General features: G+C 39.4%; 1 protein-coding gene across 1 annotated transcript in view; it reads left to right on the top strand.

Moving 5' to 3' along the window:
* MTMR7 (myotubularin related protein 7) overlaps positions 1 to 25,237 on the top strand; it is a 44,535-nt gene that overhangs the window by 11,627 nt on the left and 7,671 nt on the right. The window contains exons 2-9 of the mRNA XM_054164477.1: positions 6,122 to 6,244; positions 7,619 to 7,781; positions 9,016 to 9,173; positions 10,706 to 10,834; positions 13,357 to 13,491; positions 17,347 to 17,479; positions 22,297 to 22,406; positions 24,437 to 24,562. Coding sequence (XP_054020452.1) covers positions 6,122 to 6,244; positions 7,619 to 7,781; positions 9,016 to 9,173; positions 10,706 to 10,834; positions 13,357 to 13,491; positions 17,347 to 17,479; positions 22,297 to 22,406; positions 24,437 to 24,562 — 1,077 coding nt within the window. The remainder of the gene's footprint in view (positions 1 to 6,121; positions 6,245 to 7,618; positions 7,782 to 9,015; positions 9,174 to 10,705; positions 10,835 to 13,356; positions 13,492 to 17,346; positions 17,480 to 22,296; positions 22,407 to 24,436; positions 24,563 to 25,237) is intronic.

Raw genomic sequence — 25,237 nt, 5'->3', positions numbered from 1 at the left:
CTTTGTTGTGGTAAGGAATATGAGAGGAATTAGTAATGGATTCTCCTAAAGGAGCAGGGAGCACTTGGTGATACATGGGAGTGAAATTAGTTTGTTCCTGGATAGTCCACTAGGTTTTTCCACTTGTGTTCTTCTTCCAGATGCACAGTGATAATTGTAATGTGTAGCTTGGTGATTGCCATGCCAAAACTGGCAGTTCAGGTGTCTTCTACTTTAGATTGCCTAATGCATGGGAAGCGAACACACAGGCCAAAAATTTTTGAAGTTAGAATAAAACTCTTTGAGATGTCTTTTCCTAATCCAAAATTTTGTTATTTGAAAATCCTACAGTAGACACTGTTTTGTGTCAGATGGCACTGCCTTGCTGTACACAGCATGTCAAGAAGCAAAGAGATGTGGAGAGCCGTGGGACTGAGGTTTTCCTGCAAGGCATGTTTTTTACCAGTCTGACCAATCTGCTGTGCAGCTTTGCTTCTCTGCACTTTGCCTACTCCAGTTTGAGTCTGCAGTCAGAAGTGATCCTGCATTTTAAATATCTTAAAAGGGCCTACAAGAAAGCTGGGGAGGGACTTTTTTAGGGTGTCAGGTAATTATAGGACTAGGGGGAATGGAAAAAAAAATTAAAAATGGGTAGATTCAGGTTGTATGTTAGGAAGAAGTTATTCACCATGAGGGTGGTGAGACACTGGAACGGGTTGCCCAGGGAGGTGGTAGAAGGTCCCCTGGAAGTTTTTAAGGCCAGGCTGGATGTGGCTCTGAGCAACCTGATCCAGTGTGAGGTGTCCCTGCCCATGGCAGGGGGGTTGGAACTAGATGATCCTTACAATTCTATGATTCTATGATTTATCTGAAAGAGCTTTCCCTGTGGAGTCATGAACAGCATGACTAAGTAGCAGTACCTTCTGCACTTCTTAATGGTGCTGCCATGTGTCTGGAGATACTGAAATATCTTGAAGAAGTGGTAATGAAGGTAGCTTGTCCAAGAAGCATTTTAAAATAGGCCATGCTGTCAGAGCTTATTCTATACCAAAAAATGAAAACAAATTAGAGTACTTGGATATTTTTAGGAATATCATTTTGGCACATCAGCTTTTCTGAACACTTTCAGGGTCACATCTTTTCCTTAGGTGGGAGTCCCTTTGAAACTGATGGGAGTTGTGTCTGAATAAAGATTTGACCCATGCTTTTCCCTAATATGATGGCATTTTTTGTTGAATGACCTTCTGGCAACCTTGTTCACAAGACATTTGTCATGTTTATTCTTTGAATAAAAAGTGCCTTCCATCTGTTCTTAATCTGCATTCCCTTTAATTTCTATTTTTGCCTCCCTTTTTTCTGTCATCTGTGTTATATTGAAAATAGAGTTTCTGGCCAACTTTATTTATCCCCATGTAAGGGGTTGTAATTTTGGCAGTCTTTTCTTTAAGCTTAGACAGCCACAGTCATCAGGCAAAAATAAATGATGGGGGCAACAGCTTCAAGTAAATTACTGAAGTTTTTGCTTAGATGCCACTCTCCAAACTGGTTCGGCTAATGCTTTCTTTTTTGCTCTTTGAGCTCTTCCACCTCTCAGCTTTACAGGCTATTTTTGCTCTTTTTGTGTCTTTACCTGGTATTTACTGATTTGGTGTCTCCCACCAGCTGTTCATTCTAGGCAAAGCCCAGGTGCATGCTGTGTATACTTTTTCCTGGTCTATGTCAGTACATACCTGATTTGTTAAGTTCTCCATGAAAGTCTATGGTAGCTTTGGAGAAAAGAGAGGAGATTAATTACTACACTGTCTCATTCTGATTTTCTTCACTGAGCGAGTCATTCGTCATTGGAATTGGCTGCCCAGGGAGGTGGTGGAGTTGCTGTCCCTGGAGGTGTTCAAGGGGAGATTGGATGTGGCACTTGGTGCCATGGTCTAGTTGTGAGGTCTGTTGGGACAGGTTGGACTTGATGATCCTTGGGGTCTCTTCCAACCTTAGTTATACTGTGATACTGTAATTTTTTCCCTGCTGATTTTTACTGCTACTTTTTAGCTAGAAACCCCCAGCTTCTTCCAAGGCACTATTACAGAGTGTGTTCCTTATGTTGTGAAAACTAATATATTCCCATTCCCTCTAGGCCATTTAAAGACACTGTTTGACTTGGCTTTCTTTTCCTGATTGGGAGAGTGGAGAAGACAAAAAATGGCTCCTTCTCTGAATCAGCAGAATGTCTCCCGGCCTTGGGCCTTTGGCCTTGGGCCTGGCTAGGCTGCAGGGTGATGGGCAGTCTCAGATCTGGCCAGCTGAGACTAGCCTAGCAGTAGGGGGGGAAGAAGGAGCCCTGGGGGTCTTGGGTGTACCCTCAGATGGGGATGGGATGTTTCTGGGTCTGCTTTGGGATTTCTTATGTCACTGCACTTCTGGCTCTCTGTACACATTCACTGCTTTCCATTTAAACTTCCCATCACTTTTGCAATCCATTTGTTTGAGTAGTTATTTCTGCCTGTGGTGGGGAGGGGGTCTTCCTCAACCCATCACAAAATGAGAGAGTGCTGATGTAACAGGCATGTGAGAAATTAAGCAGAAATAAAACAATCCATGACGGGCATGTTAGTAAAAAATTACATGGGAAAGACAGGTAAAGTCATTCCTCTCAAAGAGCAGTCTTTTTGTCTTGAAGTAAACAGAGTCAAATCTCCTAGATTAACTATGTCACAAAAGCAAAGAGTCTACACAGACTGAAAATTACAAGATGAAACAGGAATAGTAGAGCTGCAGCACCTCAGGACTGCAATACCACAGGACTGCTGTACAGTACTAATACTGTACAGCACTACTGACTGTAGTACCGACATGTCCTACCTGAATAGTAGCATTGCCGGTGACAACCTAAACAATTGGCCATTGGAATGGGCTGTCCAGGGAGGTGGTGGAGTCACCGTCCCTAGAGGTGTTCAAAAGAAGATTGGATGTGACACTTGGAGCCATGGTTTAGTTATTCATGAGCTGTTTGGTGATAAGTTGGACTGGATGATCTCTGAGGTCTTTTCCAACCTTATTGATTCTATGATTCTAAGATCAAATGGGGCATGAAGAATCTATGTATTGTAGTAACTAATGCACTTAGATGCAGTATTCTTGAAACAGCAGAAAAAGGGGGGTGGGTGTGGGGAAATCTCCCATGACAATGTTTAACTTCAAAGAGGAAACTACATAAAAATGTGAAAACTGTTTAAAAAGAAAGAGAGACAACATTTAAAATGTTTATAGGAGTCATGAAGATTGTTTAAATATAGGAGCTCTTGCAAGCTGACTTCCAGATAAAAGCTTTGAATACCAGAAAAAGGTTTGTGTAGCTAAACCACAGGGTGAAGGAGTAAAAAGATGTCTCTAAGTACATAAACAAAATAAGGCAAGCCAAAAGAGATTTTAGAATACATAGAATACATAGAATAAACCAGGTTGGAAGAGACCCTCAAGATCATCGCGTCCAACCCATCAACCAATCCAACACCACCCAAACAACTAACCCACGGCACCAAGCACCCCATCAAGTCTTCTCCTGAAGAACTGAAGAACTTGGCAAAAAGTACTAGAAAAACCACATGCAAGCTGACTTCAAGTAGGTAAAGTCCTGACAAAATTTACAGGACTAGTACTGATTTGCCATTGGAATGAGCAGCTAAGGGAGGTGGTGGAGTCACCGTCCCTGGAGATCTTCAAGAAAAGACTGGATGAAGCACTTAGTGCCATGGTCTAGTTGATTGGATAGGGCTGGGTGATAGGGTGGACTGGATGATCTTGGAGGTCTCTTCCAACCATCTATGATTCTATGATTTAAGTGAACAAAGTAGAGAAGGTATTTAGGGACATGCCCATTTTGATGTATTTCTATGTGAAGAAGATATCAGAAGATATTGGAAGAGTTTCCAGAAGGATCTGGCAACAATGAACAGTAAAAAATTACCAGGACCAGATGGTGTCTATGCTAGTTCAAATAACTAAAGTAGAAAGCTCTCAAGCCAATAATTGTGGTGTCATGTTTAAAAGTTTCATGGTATGAAAAACATGGAGGTGGTAATTGTGACACCTAATCAGAGAAATTGCTTGAGGCTCCCTAAGCTTCTTTCTAAATCATTAAATTAGTAGATAAGTACAATAAAAGGGGCATTGCTTTCACAGAGGAATACAGATTTTTTTCTGTTGTATTATCCCTGCTCTTTTATTTCTTCTCTTGAAGAATACATACTGGGTTAATGCTGTGTTTCTTCCATTCCTCCTTACCCCAACATATGACCTCTGAAGTAGATGGTCCTGGGAAAAGACTTCATCCATGCTTTCTAGCTGTTTTATTTTTGTTTAAAGCAGCTTATAACTGGCCTTGAGGGAGAGTACTTGATTTTACTAATTGTTTGATTTTAAGCATTTTGCTACCAAATTGACTTCCTTTGGTTTTGAGGATTTCTTTGTTCCTGTTTCTAAAACAGTGCAATGTGTTTGGAATACACACTGTAAACATGTAATTCTTAGGTGCTGGCATCATTCTGTTTCTGGTGATTTCAGTGGAAATATGTCTGCAAAATTTTGAGAATAAATGGCTATCCCCATCCTAGAATATTTTAGAAATTTTCTGTCAACCCAGGATGGAATCTCTGCATTATTAAAAATGATTCTGCCAATCCTCTTACTCTTTTTGATTTGTCTTTGTTGCACACAATTCTGATTTTCAGGAAACTGATGCAAAATTACATTAATTTCACTGCAAAAGTGGTAAGGTCTTCTTCAAATTTGGTGGGTTTGTTAGTTTGGGGTTTGTTGGTGGGTTTTTTCTTTCCCCCCCATCTTCCATTTTCTCAAAGCAACATTTAAGTCAGCTTCTGTACTTCAAACGCAAGACCAATCCCTTTTGATTTTAATGGTGGCACACCTGTTCAGCAGTTACCAGCTCCAAATCCTGAATAAAACCTGAGTATATAAAACAAAGTTTAAGTGTTGAATGAAGAGTTGAAGAGAGGATGTAGTGATTAGCCAGTGTGTTGATGATCTTTCACAGCACTGGACAGACAGCACAGGTCTGTGCTGCTGCTGGCACAGAAAGCATATGATCTTGTACAATTCCAACATTATCAAACCAGAAGAGGCCATTTGATAATTTACTACAAGTTTACATGATAACAGCTATCAACATCCTTTGTTTTCATTTGTTTGAACTAGGTATGGATTGTGTTTGTTTGTTTTGTTTTTTAATGACTAATTTTTCTCTTAAAACCCATGGTAGTAAATTGTTAACTCTATAAGCCAGACCTTATCCCTTAATATCAACCCTGCCAAATTTTCTGTTGTTTTAGTTTCTCAATCAGAAATATCATATTACATTAGATAAATGCCTATGGCACATGTCATACACAAAATATTCGTGGTCTACAAGCCACAGGCTGGGGATCTGAGATTTTATTATAGACTTGCCTGTTGCCAGTAGTGTAGCAAAGACATGATGCCCATTTTTTGTCTAATGAGGCAGAGCAGTGGGTATGAAATCCTTGGTTCCCACTGAAAAGTGACTGAAGGCAAAAAATTCTGATGTGACCACTTTTGTCAAACTTAATAGAAGCACAGGAAACACTGAAATGTTATTTTGAACTATCAGCAGAGACTTGTCTGGGAGCCCAAATAAGGCCTGCTGAAGAAAGACACTGCCACTATCACCTCCTGCTTCTTATTGTCTTTTGAATTTAGCTTCCTGTGTACTGTTAAAAATTCTGGAATGGCTTGAATGGACAACATGGAACTAGGATTTAAGTGAAGGCCAGGCTCTGCCTTGCTATCACAGTATTTTGGTAAGATGAGAGAACAGCAAAGAGCTCCAGTGAGATATTGTCTTTGGAATTCTTTCTTGCTAACAGATTTTTTGATATAGAGGTACCACAAGAGGGACAAAAAAGACCGTTGAGGTAGATCTGGAAGTAGATCACATAATATAATCATATTTGCTCATATAGTTATATTATTCTGAGAGTCATTTGACATGGTACTGAAAAGAACATACTTTGAAATGAAAACATTGTGGGCATTGAGATCTCACTATGGCAAACTCTGTCATAGCCTAATTTTTTCCTTTCTACTTTTTCTCTCTCATTTCTTTGCATAGGTGGAAAATGTTCGGTTACTTGATCGTTTATCTTCAAGAAAATCTGCACTGGGGACCTTGTATTTAACAGCTACCCATGTTATATTTGTGGAGAATGATTCTGAAACTCATAAAGAAACCTGGGTATGAATTTTTAATGTGTTTTGTTTTGGATTTTTTTCCAATTAGCTGTAAGGGCATGGCACTTCATTGATGGTAATTTGAAAATAACTTGCAAAACAGTTGAAATGCAGTAAATTAGTTCATATGGATGCTCTTATGACTTCAAAGCATGTGAAATCCCAGCCTGGTAATTTTTGGAAATTTTGAATGGATTCTGTATATTGCAACACAGTAAGAGTAGAAGGATCTTCACTGTATGAATACCAGATGTGACTGACTGAGAAACAGCTGCTGTTAGGTACAGTGTTGCTCCTGTCATCCAGGAAGAACTGCAGAGAAATACTTTGAATGTGAATTATTACCTTGGCTCAGCCAGCTCTTGCCTCTTTCCCTAGCAGCTTGTGCTGGATCAGTGATTTTGTTATTGTAGAATCATAGAGTTGTTTTGGTTGGAAAAGACCTTTAAGATCATAGAGTTCAACCATTATGTAACTCTGGTACTAAACCATGTCCTTTGGCAAAACATATCTGCTTCTTTTAAACACCTCCAGGGATGGTAATTCAACCACCTTCCTGGGGAGCCTATTCCAGTGTATGACAACCCTATCAATGAAGAAGTTTCTTCTAATGTCCAATATATAATGCCCTGGTGTAACTTAAGGTGATTTCCTCTCATTCTATTACTTTTTAGTTGGGGGAATGGATCAACATCCACCTGGCTCCAACCTCCACTCAGGTAGTTGTTAAGAGTAAGGAGGTCTCCCCTCAGCCTCCTTTTCTCCAGACTGAAGAATACCAGTACCCTCAGCAAAGTGTTAGCATTTTTTTCTTTTCATAATGTAATACTTTGAGTTATCTACTTTGAAAGTCTTTTATGGAGCTTAATTATGAATTTTTTGTCCATTTTTGTCTGTCCTATTTAGTCCATTAACTCCATCCTATTTTCTTTTCTCTATCACCCTCCAGATTTTTATCATAATATTTCATCTCACCTGATGCAATGTTTAAAATTGTATCAGGACAGTCAATGAAGAGGCACAGCATTTTAAATTTATCTACCCAATGCTTTCACTGTGCAGATAGATAAAACGAAGTCTTTTTCTGAGAACTGCTAGCTGACAGTGAAGCAAACAAGTAGAAAGCTTTGAATAGAATGACCAGGCTAATGTCTGAGCAGTTGAAACAGTCCAGAAATGATTCTTTTTCTGCAGGCAATGTTTCAGGTGCTGCTGAGGAGCCTGAAGCTGGAGACACAAACCAAACTACAAGAGTGTGGGGTCTTTCTGAAACAGTAATGGAAGCTACTGTGCCTGCTCTGGCACATCATTATGAATACTTGCTTTTCTTCCTAAAAGCTTGAATCACTTGGCATAACCATTTTCAATTCCCTTACAGGTTCTTCATAGTCAAATCTCCTCTATTGAGAAGCAGGCCACCACTGCCACTGGCTGCCCATTGCTGATCCGCTGCAAGAACTTCCAAGTCATCCAGTTGGTCATCCCTCAGGAACGAGACTGCCATGATGTTTACATATCTCTGATACGTCTGGCACGGCCAGGTATGGGAAGGAAACTGGCACAAAAGTCAATCCTTAGCCTGAAGAAGGAGAATATAACATAAGGAATGTACTTGTACATCTTTGTCCTTTGCAGGTTAAGGCAAAAAAGCTTCGTTAAAGATGTGTTATGTTGTTTTCATTCCACCATAGGGGAACCTGAATGAAGCCCATGTTGTGTATTGGATTAATGCCAGTCTATGCCATCTGATGTCCTGATTACACTAAAGGAGCAAATTTGTGTTTGATTTTATGCTTGTTCGTTGTTAATAGCATATTAATAAGGTCAAGCTCTCAGCTAATTTGACCTTTTTTGCCATTTGATGAAACAAGTTGACTGTAACAGTTACTACAGCTGTAATAGCAGGATTATAGCTGCTCATGGCAAAATAACTGTGAAAGATGATAAATACTGGCAAAGAGGTGATAACTGAGCTTTAAGGCACTGACTATTAGTACTTGAAAAATTGTGTTACCAGTTAGGGATACCCTTATCAAATAATACTTGTAATGTTGGGGCAGACTTCAGTCATAAATACCCTGGATGTATTTTAGTAGGTGGATTCTTAAAGGCTAACAATAGGCTTGTGAACAGCAGGTCCAGTTGGAAAGGAAATCCAAATGCTTCTGATAACCAAGCAGAGAAAACAAGAACTCAGATTGCTACGAAAAGCACTTTGTTACAAAGCGCTCAGATTGAATCTGTGGATTATGCTAAAACTTTGTTAGCAAGTGAGGAATAAACCAGACTGTCTTCCTGATCTGTGCCATGACAGAAGTTTGGAATGAGAGAATAGGGAAAGAAGAGCTTAAACTGTCAGAAGTGTGCAAGTCATTCTTTTGTTTCTCCTTGAAACAAACAAACATGACTTTGTTGACTCTCAGACGTGATTTTGTTGACTTTCAGTACTTTCCTGACAGAGTTAACATGAAGTTTTCTTTCCTTATGCTTATATGCTTATACTTTTGTGTGTGTGTGTATACAAGTGAATTAATGAAATTTTAAAAAGCAAATATTACTTAAACTAAACTGGTGGAAGACATAATCAAAATAAAAGTAAAGAACTTCTGTAAAGCTGGATATGTTCCTTTATATAGTAAAGCATATTATTTTAAAAGAAACTACAAAAAGGACAATGCCAAGCTCTGGTTTATGAAGCGTGCTTTCAGGATGAGAAATCTGAACTGGTTTACTGTTTAATTTTGGGGGGTTTTGTTTGTTTGTTTGTTTTTCCAGTGAAATATGAAGAGCTGTATTGTTTCTCATTCAACCCAAAACTTGACAAAGAAGAACGAGAACAAGGCTGGAAGCTTGTGGACCTCAGTGAAGAATACAATCGGATGGGTATTCCAAACAACTATTGGCAGATTAGTGATGTAAACAGAGACTATGGAGTGAGTTGTTGTGGTTTTTTTTTCTGTTAGAGAGACTGTAAGGTAAATCATCAGTCTTTCTGAGGACTACCATAGCACTTTGCAGGATCCCTTGGTGCTCAGCTCTGTACACATGTAGTAAGGTACAGTTCTTCCACTCTTGCGCATAAAAGAGCACATACAAAATGGGAGGAAGGATGTGTTTTCATTTAACGCATGTGGAAATGAGGCACAGAAAACATATCCACAGTGCTTAAAATGTCAGTACTTGCCTGCTTGGAGAAAAATTTTAATCATATCTAATGTTATGTTTCTGAATGAGCACTTTCCTGACATATAAGGTCATATAAAATTACTACACATTCATCTGAAGAGGAGAAAAAGCACTTGAAAGAGTGAGTTTGGCAGTGGTTTTTTCCCTTGATGGCTATCCTCACAGTACTTTGGAAGCTGCTGTGATTGACTGCTGGTGTTTTTCACTGTCATTTGGCAGGTCATATACCTTCCTAGTTGCCTGCTGTCCTGCCTAGTTCATTCTTGTGTAACTGAAGTCCCAATTAATTAATTGTGAGAAATAATGACCAAAGTATTTTTGAAAGGAGTTTGTTCACGCACTCCATTGGCTTTGTCGCTGGAACATATCCACGTTAAGGAAGGCCTGGGAAGACTGAATGTGTTATCAGTGTTTGTTTTCTTTTCGTTAAAACAAGTGGAAAAAAAAATTTGCCCTCTTTTAAGATAAAGTGTAGGAAAAATGGCATCATGAATAAAACTGATCTCAGCACAGCAGCATCTGTAACCACCAGCCCTTCCTTTTCTTTATCCTTCATCACATATCTCTGACGCTCTCAGAAAAAAAAACACAATTTATTCCTGGGCTTCCTAATTCCTTTAGTCATCCAGAAAATCCCAGAGTGATATCCTTTTGACCCCAGCCATAATGCCACAGACAGTATCAAGAAAAGGAAGTTAGACCAGGATCTCACTCATCTCCAGGGAAAATTCTGGGATTTTTTGCAAACTCATTTAGTTCCTTTCAGAAGTGGTAGGCATTGTCAGAGCTGCTTGCCTTTGGTGCCCTTATTTCATACAGATTAATTTCTTTTCCCCATACCCTCGGTTTAGTACATTTTTTTTACATGTTATTACCATATTTGCTGGAATGTTTGTCTCTATAGTGTCCTCTAATTATAACAGAGGTGTTTGAGATCTTCACCCACTCCCATCTTTACTTCCAAACTCTGCTACAGAGGAAACTGCAGCTGAAATAACCTTGCTGTACATCATGCTGAATCTTTTCTGATATAAATCATTGTTATACCTATCTGTTCTCAATGAGTCATGAATTAACCTTTGCCTTTCAACCATTCTGTTTCAATTTTGCCATCTCTAAGTAAGAATGAATACTTTCCTGCTTCAAAAGAATTGTCAGTGATGAGTATATAATAATGATGGAATGTTCCCTGAGATTAGAGTTCTTTGGTATTTTGTTTTTGTAGACCATATAATGTTACATGCATTTTGTAGTCCAAATAAGCAGTTTCCTTTGACAGGTCTGTGACTCCTACCCTACGGAAGTGTATGTACCAAAGTCTGCCACTGCACACATCATAGTGGGGAGCTCTAAATTCCGAAGCCGAAGGCGTTTCCCAGCTCTTTCCTACTACTGCAAGAATAACAATGTAAGTGTGATGTTGTAGCTTTGAAGTGTTTGTTTATTTTGGCCCTGCTTTCAGAATTCTTCTGGTAAGAAAAGCCACAGACAGAAGGGCCATGAGGATGATTAGAAAGCTGGAACACCTCTCCTATGAGGACAGGATGAGAGAGTTGGGGTTGTTCAGTCTGAAGAAGAGAACTCTCCAAGGAGATCTTATTGTGGTCTTCCAGTATCTGAAGGGGGCCTAGAAGAAAGCTGGTGAGGGACTTTTTAGAGTGTCAGGTAGTGATAGGACTAGACGGGAGTGGATCCAAACTAGAGGAGGATAGATTTAAGTTAGACGTTAGGAAGAAGTTCTTCACCATAAGGGTGGCAAGACACTGGAACAGTTTGCCCGGGGAGGTGGTGGAAGCCCCATCCCTGGAGGCTTTTAAGGCCAGGCTAGATGTGGCTCTGGGCAACCCAATCTAGTGTGGGCTGTCCCGGCCCATGGCAGAGGGGTTGGAACTAGATGATCCTCGTGGTCCCTTCCAACCCTGACAATTCTGTGATTCTGTGACTGAGAGCAAGTCAAGGTGGAGGAAAACTGTACTTGCAACAATTAAAGAACCATGAATAGCCTCTCAAGAAAAGATCTATGAATAGACCCAAAAGGATGGGTGACAGAACTACCAAGTTTTGGCTGAATAGCATGTTCAAGAGTCTCACTTTTCCTGTAGGAGTGAGTGAGTTCAGAGTTTGGAGTGATTTGCCAGGTAATACAGGAACGGGGAAGAGTGGGGTAAGGTTTGTGAGGGTAGACATTGAACAGCTATGGTGACAGCAGGTTGAGAGGTCTCCTGTGTGCAGGGGAGATGGGTGTCACTCATTCAATCTTTTGTATTCAGAACTTTCCTGTAGCCCTTTAGTAGTTAAAAATTCAATGAGGATGTGACATCTCACTCTGCATCTTACAGGCTCTGTCTGAATGTAAGATAAAACTCTGTTCCGCCTGTGAAATAACCTCATGACTTCATCTCTTGCCCTGCCCTTAAACATAGCCCAATAAATTCTACGAACATATGTGCTTGTCCTAAGCAATTGGTTTGGGTCTGCAGGAGGTGGTCTTTTCATGGAGTCATGGGTAGTGATTTGCACTTACAATATCACTAGGTCACTTAGGTCTGCATCTGGTCAGCTAACCGTCACTAGGTCAGCTTATCTTCCTGGTTTTGCAGCACTGGTAGTGCAGCTGTTTCTTCAGGCCAGGCTAAGCATGATCTTAACACCAAGTCTGACTGGACAGATAAGCCATTCTTTGACACTGGTGCTGGCACATACCTTAGCCCTATGGGCCCCCAGGATGGTATGATGCAATGTGCTCCAGCCCATGGTTTTCCTGAATCCCAACCTTCATCCATAGCTCTTGAGGTCTATATCTGCCTTGTGTGTGGTACACTATGGTTGAATGTGAGAGAAATGTCTTTTTTTTTTCCTATTAAAATGGCAGATTGTAAACATACTCATTTGTACCTTTTGCTTCATGCAAAGGAGCAACAAGTATATATTAAATCACTGAAGTATTCACTGATCAGCAAGCAAGACTCTAGACAGCTAATCATCCATTTGCAAAAGCTATTAACTAAGTATGAACTCTCACACAACTCAGGGTATCTGTTTTATAGATCCATGTTTTACTGACCAGCTACTGATAGCTCAAAGACTTGGCTGAAAAAGTGCATATCCTTTCTCACAGTATTAAACAATTGTATGCCAGTCTGCATGGGTCATGACCTTCAGCAGGCAGATTCCCTTCATGCTTACATTTGGTGCTTAGAAAGTGTGTGTATTAGTCTCTCTCTACAAGTCTAGCTGTTCTCTACCTGGCAGAAATACAACCCACTCCTGGGTTGCTTTCTGTTCCTTCTTTCTTAGGTTCATCTGTTCCTGAAGGGTCTATGGAGAAACACTCTTGCATTCTTCAGAAGCACAGATTAATAAATTTACTCCAGGAGTCAGGCTGCCAATGCAGCAAGGTCTTTCTCCAGAGGCAGTGCTAAAAATACACCACAATCAGTGATCTAGCTGCACATTATGCATTTTTGTTTCCTGGCTGTTTAGTAAATCATGCATTGGTATTCTATTCTATTCTGTTCTATTCTATTCTATTCTATTCTAATAAGCTGGATGTAGTCAGTATCATAACTGGTAAAGCGTAAGTGACAATGCAAAAGGCTCCATTCTTTATGTTCTATTAATGTTCTTGTGATTGCAGTATTGTATTCATTACATCTTCTAGAGACCACCTTTTCCCAAGTTACTCCACATTAGGGAGATACTATATTTAAAATAGTTTGAAACCTGGATTCAAGAAAATACTTGAACCAATGGAGTTGTATAATTTCAATATTTGCCTTTTTAAAATTACATCAACATGTCATTCTGCCCTTCCCATGTAACTGAACACCTGTGCAAACATCTAATGAGCACGTCTTGTAAATGCTTCTGGATGTTAAATAATTTCTGCTTAATAATTGTGTTGGGGTGGTTTTATTTCTTCTTCTGCAGGCCTCCATATGCAGAAGCAGCCAGCCTTTATCTGGCTTTAGTGCTCGATGCCTTGAGGATGAACAGATGCTCCAAGCCATTAGGAAAGCAAATCCAGGAAGCGATTTCATATATGTTGTTGACACTCGGCCCAAAGTAAGTACATTAAATCTCTTGCACATAGCAAGACTGAATCTGGGTTGAATACATTAGGGAAGATGCACAGCCTAAGTGACTAACCATAATTCTGATCTTACTTGCACTTGTGTAACCCCACAGGTAAATCAGGATTTATCAGGAGAATCTGGCTAGAAGCCTTGCTCATGTTTTTATCCTTTAAAGAATTACTTTTTTTTACACTGTGCTTGTATCTTTTTTTTTATTCTCCCCTAAAGAAGAAGGGGATTGCTCACTGATGGGGTTTCTTACTAACAACTTACTGATTTGGTCATTAATAATATTTTGCAAGATGTCAACAAGAAGGTCCCATCCTGTAAACTTTTCTGGTGGAGGACTTCGGTGAGATATCTTCTGTAAAGGCCTGTACTTTAAGTGGAGAGAGTCAAACTGGCCTGCTCAGCCACAATCAACAGCGTATTTCCAGCAGCACTGGCTCCTTCAGGAGGCAGTTAGGAGACAAAGAGTGCTTTAATTGAGCTTCTCTGTTTAAAACACTTTTGACATAAAGAAATTTGTATACACAGGTTCCTACTTGTCTCTCCATGCTGCAGGAGTGGACTGATGTAGTAATGCTCCTGTGATCCCAGGTGCCAAATAGAGTCTTGTTGCGGTTTTGCAACTCTTAATGGATATATAAACCTGGAACAGGTAGGAAGTGATAGGCATCAGTGCAAGCTGTTCCTAGTATTCCTTGGGAAAGCTTTAACAAATGTGTAAGTGGGATATCAAATGTGGTGGAAAGTTTCCCACTGCTCTTAGAAGCTAAAAAACTACATGCTGCTTCTCTCGTCCAAACTGTTTCCTTGCCAATACTATGGCTATTGATGGGCACTTCAATTCAGCATTCCCTAGTACTCTTCATGTGCTGTCCCTGGTTATATTTGATAATCTTCAAAACAAAAAATTTGTCTGCAGAGGAAAGCTTGTTTCCACTTGATGTAAATGTACCAGGATGATCATATGCAGAACTTTACTTAGGCTACTGCCATTTTCTCCTTGCTTAGAAGGAGCTAATATAAACTTACTATTTATGAGTAAATAAAATTAGTTTTAGAACTCTTTATAAAAAGAAAAGACTCAGTTATCCTCCACATTAAAGAAGATGACAGAAAATCTGGCAAGTGGGGTATGCTCCCTTTAGAAGCTGTATCCTTATATTCCCTGAGATTAAGCAAAGACAGGCACAATTTAGAGAGCTTTGCAACTACTTAAAGAGCAACAGATGGAATTCTGGTAGGTGATGTGGAAAACTTGTTAGTAAATATTGTGACAGCTGCAAAGTTTAGCAGCTGATAATATTTAAAATAAATGTCAGAAAGCTTTGCAATTTTAACCTTATATTTATTTCCTTTTAAAGAGGGCTATCTTTTAAGAAAGGATTTCTGTGATAAAACTGGTCTGCTGCAGACACAGTTAGTAGCATCTATTGTACTGGGGATTAGGCCAGTTAGAGACTAGATATTTCTCATTCAGGGTTTCAGGGGTCTGTGGTGGCTTAGACTCAGTGTACAGATCTTTCTTCCTGAAGCTGTATGCTATTGCAGAAAGGGACTGCTTCAGTTTGTTTATACTAGAACACTGATGTCCACTTCAAAAGAGAAAGATTAGGATTCAGCAGATAATTTGTATCTTTCTAGCAAGTCACACCCAGGACTCTGTCCTTAAAGGACTTTTGCTGTTCACAGGCTGGATCTTTTTTCTTTTTCTTTTTTTTTTAAATTGTTCATTGGCAGTCAAAACATCAGCAGACTGCTGGTTGATACACAAGAAGTTTGTTATGCCTGTGCTTTTTCCTGAATTGCTTACTACAAGTTAAAAGAAGTTTTACGCAAGACCTGAGTAAAGGAAAAGTGTTGGTCGTTTTTAGTTTTTTGGGGGTTTTTTTGGTTTGTTTGTTTGTTTGTTTTACTAGATTTATATCTTAGAGTATTGTTCCTTCTGTTGTACCATGAAATCCATGCAATGCTTCAGTTCCTAATGGTGGTCCGCAAATGCACCTATGTGTTCCCACTGCCGAGTTCTGTTTGTGGGAATGGATGTGCTAGAAAGTGTGAAGATGGTGAAGAATCCCCTATCTTTACATATTTAATTAGACAGAATTAAAGAATTGAAAACTGGCCTCATCTACCTGGTTAACTTTGCATCGAAAATGACATTATAGTGGCATAAAAAGTTTCTAGTCTTCAGCCCTTTCCTTTGAAAGCTGAAAGGTCAAATTCAGTCCATGAAAATCTGTTTTGACATAGGATGTGAAAAAGCCAAAAGCTCAACTTGTTCATCTTATTTGGAGGTAAGTTGGCAGCAGGCAACCAGTCCTACTCAATTGCGTGCATTTGGCTCTAAATTAAAACTAATCTGGAGTATGTGTGTTTGGAATGGAAGAGATCAGGAAGAGACACATTCCTGTAGATCCCATGATACCATTAGGCAAGTACTGAAGTATATTACTGTGAATTTCAGAAGTGACCAGGGAAGCAGCAAATCAGTAGTACTGCCTGAGATACTGGGAAACAGACTGAGATGGAGTCATCTGCACAACCTCTTGTACCCTGTGTAATGCCTAGGAGATACTTTGTTTTGATTTTTGATGAGCATGGGCTATCACTGCAATGAAGATGAGTCAATTTTTGCCCAATGCAATTTGTCCAACTGATGCTTCCAAAAGCTTTGTTTAGTGCCCTCCACTTTGAATATGCAATATTCATTGTTATTTCCTGAGCAGAAGCTGTTAGTTGTGCTTGGAGGTGTGGAGGTTCTGCAGTGTGGGCTGCTCTGTTACTCCTGTAGCATCCATCCATGTTTCTTGGGAAAAAAGGTTCCTCAACCTTACTCTGTGCATTTCATGGAAGAGCAGGGACTTTATCAAATAGGCAATTTCTTCCTACTGGAGTGAGATTTTAGGGGGGGTGGAAATAATAGCTAGGGTAATGAACTAAAAGTAGTTGATTAGTTTCTATCAGCTTTAGTTTTCAGCCAAAAATGAAAATTTGGCAAAAGGGGCTTGGCAGAGACGTTTCCTCAAGCGTGTCAAAAGTGGGGGGAAATAAGTATTTAAAAATCCCTTAATTTTACACTTGGGAAAACAGAACTAAAGAAGCATTTGGTGACTTTCCCATGCCAGGAAAGAAGTAAAAGATTCGAAGACAAAACTCTAGCTTCCAGCTGAATGTTTTTTTTTTTTTTTGCTGAAGCACAGCAAAATATTTGATAACACTGCATTGCAGATGAAAAATATTTGTGGTAATTTTGCCAGTTCAAGTCTTTTGTGGTCTTAACTAGAGCCAAGATACTATAAGTTTAGGAAAAAACTATTCCAACTCTCTCTTCACTATTCCAAGCTTCAAAGAAGTAAGCTGTATTAACTTCTGGATGTTTTGAGCAGTAAAACACCGTAACTAGGGCAACGTTATAGTGTACATGTTTTGAAACAGTGGCATGGCAGATAAGACACTGCCACCTCCTGGGTATATTCTGCCAGTAAACATATTCTGATAAAAAAATAAACTCAGAATAGCCTTTTAAATACAAATTAAAACCTTTATGCTCTTGCAGAGGAGCCATACATAAGCTGTGGGAGTTTTATGTCTAACCTCATTGATGAAATTTCACTCCAAGTGTGTGAAACAGAGGACAGAGCCTCAGCAACCCAGCACCCTGCAATAGGTTGTAAACAGATCCCTGATTGTGTTGACACTGTGATAAATGCTTCCTATTCATCCCTGACTTCAATCACTTTGATTTATTGCATCAGACCACGAGCTTTGTTTTGAAAAGAATCTGTTTGCTACTGCTTTTCCTCCAATTTTGCCTATTTAATTATTTTTTTTTCAGCTCAATGCAATGGCAAACAGAGCAGCAGGGAAGGGATATGAAAATGAAGACAACTACTCCAACATCAAGTTTCAATTCATAGGCATTGAGAACATCCATGTCATGAGAAATAGTCTGCAGAAAATGCTTGAAGGTAATACTATTCTTTATTGAAATCTAGAGGAATGATTTGGTCCTTCTGTCACACTAACAAGGGGACACAGTCTCACGCTGTGCCAGGGGACGTTTAGACTCGAGGTGAGGAAAAAGTTCTTCACTGAGCGAGTCATTCGTCATTGGAATGTGCTGCCCAGGGAGGTGGTGGAGTCACCGTCCCTGGAGGTGTTCAAGGGGAGATTGGACGTGGCACTTGGTGCCATGGTCTAGTTGTGAGGTCTGTTGGGACAGGTTGGACTTGATGATCCTTGGGGTCTCTTCCAACCTTGGTTATACTGTGATACTGTAATCAGGGTAATGCTCTGAATTCAGCAGCAGTGTAAGAAGGTACGAAAAGAAACCTTTACCTGTTGCAGCTGTACACAGCTCATGGAGCTTGTGCAGTGGAGTGTCACTGCAGCTAGTGGTGCACCTTGTTTCATGGGTGAAATCCAGATGTTCATTAATGACAAAATTAGTTTGACTTCAATACATTGATGGGTTGGACTTGATGATCTCAAAGGTCTTTTCCAGTCTGGTCTGGTCTGGTCTATTCTATTCTATTCTATTCTATTCTATTCTATTCTTTGCAGTTTGAGAATATGATGAAAAAACGTCACTTGTAGGTAACTTTGATGCTAGTGGATGGTACAGGGATTTATTTTTTTTAAGCTCAGGAAACCTGTGGTTTGCTTTTTGTCTGTAACCACTGAGGCAGTCATGCATTTAAGAGTGTGAATTTCAGTTGAAACTTACTCATGCCCTGTATAGAGCATGTCACATCACATTTATCTATGAAACTCACAGTCAGCAGGTGTAACCATTCACCACCTTTGTAATCCCATGGAAGTGAGTAGTAATTGCTTTATAAATATGAAAATCAATAATAATTGCTTTATAGATGATTATCAGTGCACAAATAAGCACATCTCTACTGCCATTTAGGGTTGTTTGGGTTTTTTTTTTGGGGGGGGTGAGGAGTGCATTACTGTTTAGAGGCCTTCTGGGAAATGGGTAAGAATAAATAAGCTATCCTTGACCCTTGTTGATTTTTAACAAGCAAATAGCAAATCGTGCTCACTCCACTCCAGAGAGTCTCAGTGCTTAATGTATATCATCAACACATTCTGTTACCTCCTGGATCATCTTGATCTAGCTGTTCTTGATTCAATTCTCTGCCCCTGCTCTTTTACTCTTCATCTGTCTCCCATCATCTATATGCAAATGTGAAAATTTTAGGTCTAAGAAGGGCTTACATTTCCCATAAGAGGAGACCTATGCCCTCTTTTCAAATAAGAGCAGTTTATGACAACCTTTACTAAAATGTGAAGCAGGAAAAAGAGTCACTGTCTTCACAACTTTTACTTAATTCTTTAGTCTGAAGAAGGAAAGCAAGAAGGATATTTAGTTCACTACAAAGTTTTGTTTGACCACAGGAGAGGTCAAGTGAATAAACCTGTCCTTTTATTTGCTCATCTTAAGACTATCAAAGATAAAACAGCAAACAAACAGCCTGGCTGCATGGGACAGTGCTATGTATTATTTTTTCTGCCAGAGGCTGATGACTCAAGCCCATGTTCCAAACTGACATGTTACAAGAAGCTGAGGGAGCTGGGGTTGCTTAGCCTGGAGAAGAGAAGGCTCAGAGGAGACCTTATTGTTCTCTACAACTACCTGAAGGGAGTTTGTAGACATGTGGGGGCTGGTCTCTTCACCCAGGCAATCAGCACCAGAACAAGAGGACACAGTCTCAAGCTGTGCCAGAGGAGGTTTAAACTGGATGTTAGGAAGAAATTCTTCATAGAGAGAGTGATTACCCATTGGATTGGGCTGCCCAGGGAGGTGGTGGAATCACCATCACTGGAGGTGTTTAGGAAGAGACTGGATGAGACACTTGGTGCCATGTTTTAGTTGATCAGATGGTGTTGGATGATGGGTTGGACATGATGATCTTGAAGGTCTCTCCCAACCTGATCTATTCTATTCTATTCTATTCTATTCTATTCTATTCTATTCTATTCTATTCTATTCTATTCTATTCTATTCTATTCTATTCTATGGTAATCTGGCTGCCTGCAGGACATAACTTCTTAGCATCTATTTTTAAATGAGCCACGTGCTCAAAACATCTGCTTTTTTATCTTTTTTTTTTTTTCCACAGGCTTTGTATTTGCTGTGTTGAAACCGTGTATTTAGCAACATGGATGATAAGATTAGAAATCAGAGAAATGAAGTTCATATTTTTGAGGTTTTCAAGCACTTTTTTGGTTTTGTTTTTAAACTTACGACTTTCAGTGCACAAGCAATGCTTTTCTCCTGTAAGGGGTTGCATATTTTCCCCCTTTTTCCAGTAGTTATTACTTGACTTGTGCATATAAAGGAAACCAGGTTTCAGCTTTATGTTTTCACTGGCTAATTCTAGCAATTTTTATTCATCTTGCTCCTGTATAATGCTACTTTTTGGCAAAGTATATCAGAATTATGAAGTGGTTAAATCTGTAAATTATTTAAAATGTTGAGATTTGGCTGGACTCTGGAATTAAAATAGATTCAAACATGCTGGAATTTCCTTCTGGAAAAAAATATTGAAGTTTTACTTTTGTCTCTGCTGCCTCATATTAGTATTGGAGGTGTATGTGGTGAGGCAAGAATGCTGCCACATATTAGTATTGGAAATGGATGTGCAGATCTTTGTAATAATTTTGATCCTGTACACCACCTCCTCCAAATAATTTGTAACATTAGCAGGAAATGCTGCACAAGGACTTTTCTCAGTAGAAATTCAAGGGCTGACTGAGGCTGCTGTTTGGCATTTGTGATGGGGCAGGTTTTGCTGTACATCCAGGGGCCAAGAAAGGCTTGACCCTTATTTGTTGTGCATTGAGATGGTGACCCCACATGCTCCCTGTCCGTATTTAAACAGCAAATACAAACTTCTCGTCCCCTCATACCAGGAGCAGTGGTTGCTGATGTAAGAGCAGCCCTCTGATCCTTGGACTTCAGTGACCGATCAGACAGAAAGAGAGCCCAATTTTGGCTGACATTTATTCCTTCCTCTTATTATTGCCATCCTGCCAGAAACGGAGAAACGGAGCATCTCCCTTTGCTACTTTTGCTGGTGGAAGAGGCTGTTTCCACCATGTGTCCTGTTTCTTCTTGCCCTCCTAGGAAGGGGAGCATCACTGGATTGCTATGAGCTCTGCCCAGGGGCTCTTGATTTTCTACAGTCCACAGAGGTCATTTCTCCAAGATTTTGGTGCTTTTTTTGTGAGATGAAAACTCCTTTTCCCCTTAGGATAAGTCTCATAATTGAATTAGTAATCGAACTCAGTATTAATGTCCAGAACAGTAGCCAAAATCGTGTGAAATATACAGTGTACACCTTTAGGACAGTCTGAACTTTGCTCAGTGAAGTGGATGGTAAATATTGACTCTAATTTGGTAGTGGGAATGAGCAAAGCACTATTTCAGCCTTGCCTTGGACTTGTGTAAACAGTGGCAACAGCTTCAGCCAGAATTCAGCTACTAATTGGTCATGCTTCCATCTGTACAGGAGCATTAATCATGTGAAAAGCTGTTTACTTTCAGTGCTGCTATCTGTGCATTTTTAGAAATGGCCTTCAAAAATTACTTTTAAAATAACCATCTGGAAGAGGCCCTAGGTACAAAGATTGCAAGACTTTGTATGGACACATTAGTCTCTTTTGCCTCTAAATTAAGAAGAGCTGAGATAGTCAGACATATGCAGATGTGGTAGAAACTCTGGCTTGTAAAACGAAATTCCCATTACACTGAAGAAAACTAAAGCTATGTTACTGGTCATAATGGTGATAATTCACTGAGTCTTTTACAAGATAACCAGAGGACAAGAGACCTGCTAAGACCTTATTAATTCAGAGATCATACATTAAGGCAGTAAAAGCCATGAAATTTTTCTTTCAGTTACTTATTCTGCTTAATATATTTTTCTTCCTTAGAAGACAGTATCATTCTACATAGATCAAATCTATTTTTGCATATTAATTGCACCAAATACTGTTGAGTATTGCTTTGATGCTAGATTGAGGTATCTGAACTAGAATCTGATTGCCCTTGGTTGTTTTTTTTCTTCTGATGCCACAAATTCTGTAATACTAAAAACCAGCCACTTAGATACAGAAGGACAGAAACTTCATATTAAATGTAGCATAGAACTTGGAATTCTTCCAGGAAACTGTTTTCCTTGATGAATTATGGCTTTTCCTCAGCATCAGAATACTTTCTGACTACAAATTAAGTTTTGGTACAGTTTCATTCAGGGGTGGAGAACTGTTGACTTAAACATCATTGCCTGCTGCTGAGGGCTGGGTTTGATGTCTGCAGTTACAGAGAGCACTTCATCAGCAAATGTGATTAGGGATAGGAGGCTGTGGCATCAGTTGGGTGGCTGTCTTCCTGTCCACTGCAGAAATCATGCCTTCCATTTCCAAGTCCTCATCATTAAATACAAGATCCCTTCTCAAGGGTTTGAAAACTTCACTTGCCACACAGTTTTGGAAATCCTGTACTGCACAGAAGGATGTACTTGGTAAACTTTGCAACAGGCTTTGTAACAGCTTCTCTTTTTAATGTAAATCAACATATTGGGTGAAGTTGGACCTAGTCTTGTTTCTTAAACATATGCTTTTTTTCAGTGTTAGTTTGATTGTGAAGTAGCCATTAATTTAAAAAGCTTTATGTGGGGGATATCTGATCTGAAGAGATAACTCTTAGGTTGAACAGTCAGTGAAAGCTTATTATAATTACTGGACATTTAAGATGTATCCTATTTTGCAGTCTGTGAGCTGAAATCGCCTTCAATGAGTGATTTTCTGTGGGGCCTAGAAAATTCTGGCTGGCTGAAGCATATCAAAGCCATTATGGATGCTGGCATTTTTATTGCAAAGGTAAAGTGTGTAAAATGAGAACAAAACTTGGATTAACCAGATACAGAAAGTGAGAACTGCATTTGCTTGTGGGCAGCTTCTGGTGTCTTCATTGATGTTTTATCTGAAAAAAAACCCAACTGTCTTGCAGTGCTTCCTACAGGAAAGAGGAGAGACGATTCTTAAATGCTGTCATGTGCACATTTTGCTAACATAATAAAACAGTTTGTGTTCTTTTCATTGAAGAATTCAAATGTACTAAAGCCTCTACTAGTCTGTATCTTGTTATTCCAGGCATTTGAATGTCCTTATTTACTCCCCAGTAGTAACTCTCATTGTTTCTTTCCTTATTTCCCTTGCCTCCTCCACTGGACATTTCTTTGCTGAAGGATTCTGTTTGAGGACTTACTTCTTTTCATGGTGGTATAGGAATCTTAGCTACTGTGTTAACCCTCTCAGCTATTTAATGACCAGCTAAATTCACTTAACCCATGTGTATTACCATGGCCAAACCCTCTAGTAGCTTCTTTTAATACTGGAAAATTGTTTCTAGAAAACAGTTGTTAGCTTTGAAAAGAAATTCTTTATCCTAATCCCACCCAAAGTAATGCTGACTGGACATGGCACTTGGTGCCATGGTTTAGTAGTCATGAGGTCTTGGGTGACAGGTTGGACTTCATGATCTTTGAGGTCTTTTCCAACCTTATTGATTCTATGATTCTATGATCTATGGTATCTGCTGGTAGTAGTTTTAATATTAACCCCTTCCTCATGCTCTACCTTTTACTGTGTATTCCTATTTTTGAGATTACTATTACAATTTCTTACAGGCCATTTTATTCACATGACTTTCTACACACAACCATATGGGTTCCCCCTCTCAGTAACTGATTGTTTCTCTGGTTTTGCTGCTTCTTGCTCAGCAGGCAACTGTAGTTTCTTAGCTCAACAGCAGCAGTGGGATAAATGCACGTTATTATTTCTCCCTGCCCGACTAACTTTCATTAGCTTATTGAAATCAAATAGTTTACATTAGTTCTTGCCAACTTTTCCCCAGGGGCTAGTCCTAAAATACTGCCCCAAAAATTTATCCTTTGTCGATATGCTTGCTAACCTCATACCTCCTCAGTCCTGCATTTTGACCTGTTCTTATTTGTATGGTTCCCAGTTCTCAGTTGTTGGCCTACTGCCCACAGGGGTTCTATTTTGGTAGCATTTACGTGTCTCTTGAGATAAATAAATATAATTTATTATTATTGCTCATTCCCTATTAATCCCAAACTTAACTTAAATGTTTATCTAAGCAGTCTCTTTCCTAATCTGTTATTTCTCTACTTTCTAAATGTAGTTCTCTAGAAATGACAAAGGCCAAACCCCTTAGAATCAGGAAAAAAAAAGACTCTCAAGTTCCAAAAATAATGCAACACCATATTTTTGGAGATCTTAATATGATCTCTTCTTCATGTGTTTATGTATAAAATGGGATCCTCTCTCCACAGTTGTTTACATTGTGGATACTGCCACAATCCTGCTTAGTAGATAGTGACATTTACCATTACCACAGGCTTCTTCACAAACCTGTCATCAGCAATGCAGTGTGCTGTAATAATAACCACACATGCTGACATTGGGAACAAATATCTTCATTATTGTTATTATCATCAAAATGAGAACTCTACAGCCATGCTGCAAGTGTGGCTGTTCTGTCGCTGATAGATGACTTGGAGCATTAACTAAAGCATCTGAATCTGTTTTAAGTAGTTGTTTGCTATGACTGATTGATGTATTGTAATTGAAATGGATCCCACATCCTTCTGTAGTGGAGAACAAACAGATGAGGCTGCAGCCCCCATATTGCATGGGACAGGATGAGATGAAGACCTTTATCTGAGAGAAGTAACACTCAACATAATTCTGTGCCAAAACAAAAAATGGACAAGTTTTCCCAGTTCCCAAATAAGTACTCTCTATATTGTGCTGTCTCACTGCTCCTCTTGGACCGTTGCCTTTCTTCCTGCTTATGAGATTTCTGACTTTCCCTGTATCCTTAGGCTGTGGCTGAGGAAGGTGTGAGTGTGCTTGTTCACTGCTCTGATGGCTGGGATAGGACAGCCCAGGTTTGCTCTGTAGCAAGCCTTCTGTTGGATCCATATTACAGAACTATGAAAGGATTAATGGTAAGCAGGTTCTCTTTCACGGAGTAAATAAATTATTATGATGTAATTGAAGATGAGTATCTCTGAGTTTAATGGAAAGTAAATTTTTATTCAAGATGCTTTTTTTAAGTAGGAAGGGATCTTTTTTACTTGTCTGAGTGAATCTCCCAGTTTCTGTATGAAATGTTGTCAGAGGTAGGGATCATTTGCACACTCACTTTTTTTCCCCCCAACTTTGACCAAGAAATCTTCTTGCAGCCCAAGGAGCGTTCTTACAAGCAATCATTTTCAGAGCTCAGTGAGGTTCAGAGTGCCAGAATTGTGTGCTCCCAGGCACCAGACTGAAATGAGCAATTATGTTGGAAAATCAGTTCCTTTCCCAAGCAAATCAAAGCTGGTAAAGCATCTAGGAATGCTTATCAAGTTACTGGCCACATGTCAAAAACACGTTTGAAACGTTTTTAGGTTCTATTTTAGAAAACAATGAATCAAGCTAATTGAAGGTGTGCTGCAATACTGGCATCCTGTCTGCATGCATGAAGAGTGCTACTCTGTCTTGAGCTGGCAGAAGCAGTGCTTATTCTAAAAATTATCTGGGATTCTAACACTGCTTGCTTACGTCTTTCTTTCTTGTCACTTCTCTGGTTTTCCTAAGAATTAACTGGGATTTCATTACTGCTTGTTTAAAACACTCTT

This window comes from Dryobates pubescens, chromosome 1 (genome assembly GCF_014839835.1).
Source record: "Dryobates pubescens isolate bDryPub1 chromosome 1, bDryPub1.pri, whole genome shotgun sequence".
Taxonomy (NCBI): domain Eukaryota; kingdom Metazoa; phylum Chordata; class Aves; order Piciformes; family Picidae; genus Dryobates; species Dryobates pubescens.
This window is presented reverse-complemented; position numbering and strand designations above follow the sequence as displayed.